The sequence below is a fragment of the Molossus molossus genome, unplaced genomic scaffold (assembly GCF_014108415.1).
Source record: "Molossus molossus isolate mMolMol1 unplaced genomic scaffold, mMolMol1.p scaffold_m16_p_1, whole genome shotgun sequence".
Lineage (NCBI taxonomy): Eukaryota > Metazoa > Chordata > Mammalia > Chiroptera > Molossidae > Molossus > Molossus molossus.
In genome coordinates, this window is record NW_023425344.1 from 244,732,318 (window position 1) to 244,740,628 (window position 8,311).

At 51.6% G+C, this 8,311-nt stretch overlaps 1 protein-coding gene across 1 annotated transcript; it reads right to left on the reverse strand.

Annotated features, from left to right (window-relative positions):
- Window positions 1-2,455: 2,455 nt before the first annotated feature.
- TCL1A (TCL1 family AKT coactivator A) lies at window positions 2,456-6,407 on the reverse strand. Its single transcript, XM_036251512.1, has 3 exons — window positions 6,291-6,407; window positions 2,765-2,935; window positions 2,456-2,503 (listed from the first exon to the last, which is right to left on the reverse strand). The coding sequence occupies exons 1-3, from the start codon at window positions 6,405-6,407 to the stop codon at window positions 2,456-2,458; spliced, it is 336 nt and encodes a 111-aa protein (XP_036107405.1).
- Between the last annotated feature and the right edge of the window lie 1,904 nt (window positions 6,408-8,311).

Consider the following 8,311-nt stretch of genomic DNA (forward strand, 5'->3'; position numbering starts at 1 on the left):
ATCGGCACCGGCCGATTCGGTGTCTGGCCCCTCCTGGTGTGCAGACAACCCTCTTCTCCCTGGGTCCTCACATGGCCCTTCCTTGGTGGGTGTGCTTGGAGGGATCTTTCTCCACCTCGTCTTGGGGGGTCACTGGTGCCATCATGAGGACCCCCCTCATGTCCTCATCTAACTAATGACCTCCTCCAGGCTCCACCTCCAAGCACACACCCTGGGATAGGGCATAAACAGGTGCCTTTGGGGTGCGACACAAGCAACACCTTTCCTCTTCCTGGGCCTAAAATGAGGTGACAGGCGGAGGTCCGATGGTCCTCCTGCTCTGACGCTCTGGTGTTCCATCCCCAGGAGATGTCTGTCTAGTAGGGCACCCATGAACCAGGCTCTGACACTGCTAGGCACTGTGCAAGGGGTGGGGTTAGAGGGACAGGAGACACAAACGCTGTCACATGCGGTGCCAATGCCTGCCCAGTGCTGGGCAGAGTGACTGGGACAGAATATAAAACAGGAGTGTATTGTTCTTCTGCAATCTTCTTACTAGATACTTGATGACCTGTGCACATCATTAGCAGCTCTATGACGCAACTATAGACTGGAGTCAGACGGAAGCGGGGAGGAGCAGTATTTCACACAGAATGGATTCCCTTGAGTGGGAGGCCTCCCTTTGTAATACTGAGGGCCTGCTTACCTGCTCAAAAGGTACAGGTAGGGCATCTGGTCTTGAGATGGAAGCAGGAGGGACCCAGCACAGGGTGGGCAGGGTTATGACTGCAGGTCATGGGAGATGGGAAAGCAACTCTGGTTGGGGACAGTTTCAGGGAAGAGAGACTCTGGCTGGGATTGGAACTACCCAAGCAAGGACAGCCTGGTTAGTGCCAAGGCAGGGAGCAGACCCGCTGGCTGGGACAGGAGGGCGAGGGGGTCTTGAATACCAGCAGGTGCTGACCAAGGCTTTGAAGTGACTTACTTCAGTGGTTCTCATATCTATGCCTCCAAGAGCACTGGAGTTTTAAATATTGGATCACATGGAAAAAAAAAAAGAACTCCAGCCTAATCTCCAAAGTAAAAGAAATATGCTACATTCAGGAGTATTATTTTCCTTTCAGATTTTCTTATTTGGTGACTGCCTGTTCTTGCTTCTCTCCACCAGAATCTAGGTCAAGGACAAAAGCTGGTTCAGCACAAAGTTAGATGAATTATCTTACATTTAATCAATCAATATTACAAAGTGTTCATGCTGCATACAACCTCATAATATCCAGGTGTGCGGGTACCTATAAAAGGGGGGACTTCTAACCTCTGTCCCACAGGAGGGCTGCCCGAGGGCCCGTCCACAGAGCTCGCTGGCCTGGCCTCCTGCTAGTCGGGGGCTGTGGACTCGTGGCCAGCAGGCTTCTGAGTGCTGAGCACAGAACAGGGCTCCTCTCAGGACTTCCGGTGAACTGCACGTGAACCTGCTTGGCAGGTGGACTTCTGTGGACGTGGCTGCGTGCAGGCCACGAGAGAGCGCCGGGCCCAGGGCTCGGAGGCCTGGCCTGGGCTCAGGCGAGTGCGCCCCATGGCTTTGCAGCCAGAGGTACACGGAGCCGAGGGAAGAGAAGGGGGAGCAGCCCTGTGTGTGTGGCACACAACGTTAGTTGCCGAGAGGGACAGAACAGAGAGAGAGAGAGGCCAAAAAGTATCAGGCAGCAGAGAAAACCAGAGACACAAGTGTAGCCTGGGCACTTGGGGAAGCTATGTAGACCCGGTTGCTCTCTAGTGCCAATCTGCCAGGGCAGGCCGAGGGGCTGCAGGCAGGTTCTCGCAGGCCCTGGGTAGGGCTCATCCCCTGCCTGTCTGTTCCCTCCCGGACCCGGGTGTGGCAGAGCAGAACAGGACTGATCAAAAAGGCGAACAGAAGCATGAACATCCCCGCTGAAGCCCAGCAGGACTGCGGCTCAGGGAGACTGGCACCGCAGGACCTAGGACAAGACAAGGACAAAAGAAGCCAGAGTCAAAGGCAAAGGGACCATCGGTGAGGGGCAGGGTGGAGAGCAGGTGGGGACAGAACTGCTGGGGCGAATCTGGCCAGGGGAACTTGGTGGTCAGGGCTGGTCCCCAGAGGTGAGGCCTGGGGTCTGAGCCAGGGAAGATTATAAATGGAGCAGGCGGCTGGGTGTCAGAAGACCTGGATTTGAATCCTGCCTCTATGATCTGGACAAGCCACTGTACCTCTTCAAAACTCAGCTGTGTCACCTGTAAAGCCAGGTAACACCTAGCTAAGTGGTGATGACCAAGCACCGGCACCAGGAACCGGTGAGGCTGTGGAGAAACGACCGGCTCCCACGGTAGTAAAGGAGAGAGCAGAGTTGGGGTGCAGGTCAGCACCGCCTTCAGGGAGGAAGGGGCCCCTCCTTTCTGACCAGGCCGCTCTGCACTCGGGTGTCGGGCCCCAGACGTGCTCACCACGTCACTCGTGCTACTGCTCCGGCAGCTGTTCCAGGAGCATGTCCTCAATGCCGCTGATCTGCAGAGAGAGCGGGAGTCGGAGTCCTGCCGGGAGTCTCCCTCCACGCCAGGCTGCCGCCGGCCATTCTGTTCTAACTTCTCTCTAGTCCAGTCCTTTAAAAATCTGCAGTGGTTAATTCCCTCCTTCCCTCCCTCCCTCCCCTTCTTATTTTGGTTTTTGGTGCGGACATGGAGGGAACCAATATTCCAGAGGCCAGACGTGGGAGACGGGAGCAGGGCCAGCCAAGATGACCGGCCGGGTCCCGGGGAGCACACTTGCCTCGATGTGGTACACTATGCGCCAGAAGCTGGAGTCTGAGCCTCGGTACCGCCTGCCAGGGTACAGCTGCCACATCAAAGGCAGCAGGCTTGGGGGCAGCTGGCTGGGGCGCATGGCCTCCCCTCGGGGGATGTCTTCCTGGCGCATGAGCACTTGGATCCCATCTTCTATCTGCTGAGAAAACAGGGCGCACCTTCAAGGCTCCTCCAGGCACAAATAACCAGAGTCCCTCCTGCCACCTACTCAGCCAGCTGGCGCCTGTGACGCCGGGAACCCCGGTTCTAGAAGCTGCACTCCTTACGCCACGTGTGGTCCTCTCAGGGACCCTGGCGGGGCTGGGATGCCCAGTACTGTCATGTGTCTAGACACCCACACAGGGTCACAAAGGCCCACTGGTGGCCAGGGTGTGCCACAGGGCCTTCAGCTTCTTCACTTGGCATCCCGGGGCCTACTTCAGCTGAGGTGGGGTTTTCTTTGATGTCTCTATTTGGTCCTACATCTCCCTTTAACAAGATACCCCAGACCCCAGGACCAGGGCACAGACTGCTTCTCACCATTCCCACCACTGCGCCTCATCAGCATCTCTCACCTGGATAACAGCGATGACTTCCTGCCTGCCACCTTGTTGGACGTGCACCGCACAATATCAGTTCTTGGCACAGCAGCCAGGGGGGCTGTCCAAAAGTCAGTCACTCTCCTCCCTGCTTGACCCCCTCCCATGCCTTCCCACGGCAGGCAGATCGAACTGAAATCTTTACCATGGTCCACAGGCCCATGTAGCCAGGCCCCTTCTCCCTCCTCTCCTATGTCTGTCCATCACCTTCCAGTCTGCGCAGGCCACACAGGCCTCCCCACTCTCTGGGACATGCCACACTTCAGACTCTTGCACCTGATGTCTTCTGCCTGGGACATTCTCTCCTGATCTACACATGGCTTACACTTTTCTTTCAGGCGGGAGTCTGCCCAAATGTATGTCTTCCATAAAGACAAATTTCAGCAAAATCCAAATCTATGACATACATAAGAAGCATGCCTCCAACAGAGTTCTGAAAGGTTTCAAGTACAAGGTAGACGCAAATTAAGACTCTCAAGGGATCTTGCAGAAAGACCCCACTCCCGTCTGGCTGTTGCCTCTCTCATCTCACTTTAGTTCTCCCAACAACGTACCACCAGCCCCAGTTGTCTGTGGTCCTTCCCCATCAGGAGAAGGTCAGCTCCGTGAGGAGTGGATTTGATCACGTTCACTGTGAATCCCTACAGCCTAGAATCGTGCTTGGCATACCAAGCAGGCACTCGTGTTTGTTCATTGACTATCTTTCCAAAGTGGAAATCGCCTTTTAAACTTTTCTGTCTATGAAATAAATGAAAACTCACTGTTAAAAACATAATTCAGATCATCCTGCAAGGTGTACGTGTGGAAAGCACCATTCTCACTACATACTGCGTTCTTAGTATGTTGTAGTCCGTACCCTTCAACCATTTTTAGTTTGCTTATTGATTTAAGTGAATTTTTACTATTAAGAATACTGGGCCTTTCAGTTATGTGGGCACATCCTGCCCCCCAGTTTGCTAACGGGTTATGTGCCATGTTGAAGATATTCCCCAGCTAGAGATTAAAAAAGATATATCTGCTTAAGTTTTCTTTAAATACTTGAATTTTAAATATCAAATATTTAGAAAATATAGATAACAAATTTTATTAGATTAAAGTTAACAACTGCTTTGGATCACAAGTACCATGAGACTAAAAAGATAGGCAATGATCTGGGAAAATGTATTTGTAGTATGTATTACTGGCAAGGACCTAGTATCCAAAATATGTAAACTATTTCTTTGAATCAATAAGCTTAAGACTAATAACAAAAAAGTAGACAAAGGTTAAAGGTTTGATTACCGATATGTTTGAACATCCTTAGAGGTTTGTAAATTGGTCTAACACATATGGAGAAGAATTTAGCATTACCTAATATAACTCAAAATACGCATACAGACCCAGTTTAAAAGTATGTATATGTATATTTTGAAAATTTAAATGACAATGAAGATGCAAATTTAGGTGGTGGTGAAGAGCCTGGAATGCCAACCCCACTATCTAACTAGCAAGCAATACTTCTTTGGATAAATTTACATTTTTATGCCTCAGTTTCCTCCTATGTAAAAAGGGGACACAGTCACTATCAATAACTTTTTGCTGTTTGCTATTTTATTACATACATGTTCTAATATCATGTATTTTAATTTTGCTTTTTATACATTTTTACTTCGGTTTACATATGGAAAGAGTTTCAGCATTTTCCACCTAAGTTTCTGAGGAAAGCCACGCTCTGATGGAAAGTACTGTAAGGGAGATTTTTTTCTTTTTCGTTTTCTTTTTTTTTTTATCCTCACCCGAGGATATTTTTCCATTTTTTGTACAGATAGAGTGGGAGGGAGAGAGAGGAAGGGAGAGAGAGAGAGAAACATCGACGTGAAGGGACACATCGAGTGGCTGCCACCCGCACGACCAACCAGGGCCGGGGACAAACTGCAACCGAAGTACGTGCCCTTAGCGGGAACCGAACCCGGGTCTCTCCAGACCGCAGGCCGACGCTCTAACCGCTGAGCCAAACTGGCCAGGGCCGTTTTCTTTTTAATTAATCTTAACTGAAGCTCCATCTTAAGTCATCGCAGAAAATAAAGTCAACATGTATTCAATACCGGCTTTTATACTGTTATTTGTATACGTTTGTGAAGTTTGTTTCTTTTCAAAGCATAAAGGAGTGATGAAATATCCTCAACTCTAGGGCAGTGGTTCCCAAACTTGGCTGACTGCTGAGGGTCCTTTTATAATACAGATTTCTGGGGCTAAGGCAGCTGATAAGGGGCCATGTGTATGAATCTCTTAATTTAGGGCAGCGATTTTCAACCTTTTCATCTCATGGCACACATAAACTAATTACTAAAATTCAGCACACCAAAAGAATTTTTTTTTTTGCCAATCTGAGCAAAAAAAACTTATAGCTTTGATTCATTCACACTGGAAGGCTATCATTGTCCTTTTATTTGACAGTCTACGGGAAAAGAGGTCCGTGCCTCTGACTAAATAGTCAGCATTGCATGTTTTAGTCTTGCGCACACCGGGCACACCAGTGCGCCCCGCACATGGCTCAAACCCGCTGCTTTAGAGAGCTATCATTCCCATGATATGGATTACAACCCTGAAACCCAGAAAATTCCTATTTTACTCAGGATCACATTCACACACTCCAGAGGCAGTGGGTCCCCATCCTTTGGCCAACATGCCTGTGCCCACGCTCCTTCCCAGCCTGGGGACACCTTCTCATCCTCAGAGCCCAGCTCAAACTGGCTTCACCTGTGAGCCCCGCGGGCTGCCGGGCAGGTCAGACCCTCCGCGCTTCGCGCCCTGCTGCACCCCGGGGGCTCCTCGAGGGCCCCCAACAGCCTGGGGCGTCCCTGGCACCAGGGCCTGGCCAGCGATGGTGCCACCCATGCTGCCCTGCCCGGCCGGACCCCAAGGCCACTGTACCTCGATGGTTATGGGCAGCCACGTGCGCTGGTTCTCATCCACGTACACAGACTGCCGCCAGATCCACAGGCGGTCCGGGTGCAAGGTCGTGTGCACCAAGATCTGGAACTCTCCCATGACACCTCGGACAGTCCAAGGAGCAAGCGCTGCAGCCTCTCAAAGCCTCTCGCTTGTTGATGGGACGCAGGGCCGTGATGCTTTATAGCGGGATGGGGCTCCGGCGCCCCCAAGCGGCGGGGCGGGGCGCCGGGCAGATAAGACAGCGCGGGGCAGGATGGGCGGGGTGCAGGGCACCCTGGGGCGACCAGCGGGATCTGGAGCTGTGCGTACAGGCCTGACTTCTGCACTGGGACACTAGCAGCATCTTCTAGGAGCACAGAGGGAGCCCCACAGCCCCAGGAGTTCCTCAAGGCCCCCCAGCCAGTCAGCCTTCCTCTCTGACCCCCACTCCCCATTGATGGTGAGGCATCCAGGCCTGTGGCCTTGGCCCTTCTTCCTGAGGTGTCAGCGTCCTGCTCTTGAACTCCCTGGTCAGAGTCAGCTACTTTGTGTGGCTGGTCAAGTCACAAGTGGGACCGGACTCCAAGCCTCTGTTTGGAACTCACAGTCAACACCCGGCAACAGTCAAGCCCCCCGCCCCGCCCTTTCTGGGACCAGAAGACACCTGTGCAAGCCTGACCCAGGCCTGGAACCCCCCAGGTTCATTCCATCAGCTCCAGCCTGTAGATTTGGGTGTCATATTAAACGTCTTTGGCAAAATGCAAATCTTGAACCCCCCTGCCCCACACCAAACACGCGCATTCTCCGTGGCTTTGACTGTTGTGGTATCTAAAGTTGTGAAACATGGTTGTGAAGAAGCATGCGGTTTGCCCTTTCGAAGGGAAAGGTGGTTTTTACTTCAGTGTATCCTCAGTACTCTTTTTCATGTTCTGGTGATCCCACAACCATAAAATTATTTCTGTTGCTACTTCATAACTGTAATTTTGCTAATGTTATGTCTTAGGCAACCCCTATGGAAGGGTGGTTGGACCCCCCCAAAGGGGCCACAGGCTGCTGTACAGGCTTTGAATTCATTAGTGAAAACATCATTCAACAATCAGTACTTCAAAGGAAACCCTTCCCTCCACCCCAAGGCCCCCGTAAATCTCCTGGGTTACTTGATAAAAGGTCTCCCGGTGAATTACCTCGAACAAGGAAAACAATGTTACTTCCCGCTGCAGTCACACGTGCTCATTAAGGCAATGAAGGAAATAAAGAACAAGGAGAAACATTGTAAAATTGTCTCCAGCCTCATCGCTCCACCCGCCTTGTTTAGCAGTTTGTTGCCTCAGCTTCTAGCTCTTTCCCGTCACTCTGCCCAGGCACCATGAAAATAATTTGTGGTCTTTTGAAATGTCCTGAAAGTGACAATCAGTGTGACAGCTGACCTCTGGACAGCAAAGGTCTGCGTCAGTTTTCTGCTACCCAGACAGCCTGATTCCTGGAGGCGTCTGGTGGCCAAAGGCGGTAGAGATGGAACGGGATTTACCAGGAACAGAAACTGGGAGACAAAAGCCAAGTTTGGAGTGGAGGGGAGGAGACGTCGGCCCAGCAAAGCTTTTTCCTGGCGCAGCCCCTGGCAGTGTTAGTACTTAATACAATTCAGACTTGTGGCTTTCAGGCTGATTTCCTTGTTGATTGTTCTTAATTCCAGACCCAGATAGCCACGGGGAGCGAGAACCTACGATAATTTGCTCTGTGGGGAGGGTCTCAGCCCGGTCCTGAGCTCTGAGGTCAACAGTGGTGACAAGGCCAGCTTAAACAGTACTACTGGGTGGCCTCTTGTGACAAGGGAAGGGGGCACCCAGGAGCCATGTGGCCACTGACCCAGCCACAGCCGTGGCTCTTGGGACCTAGAATGCCACCGGGTCTGCCAATTTCATCAGCACTTGTTCTGCTTTTCTAAGGAGGCCACAAAGGAACAAATAATGGGACCAGAGTCAGACCCATTAGGCTGGCTACGCTCCTGAATGTTCTGGGAA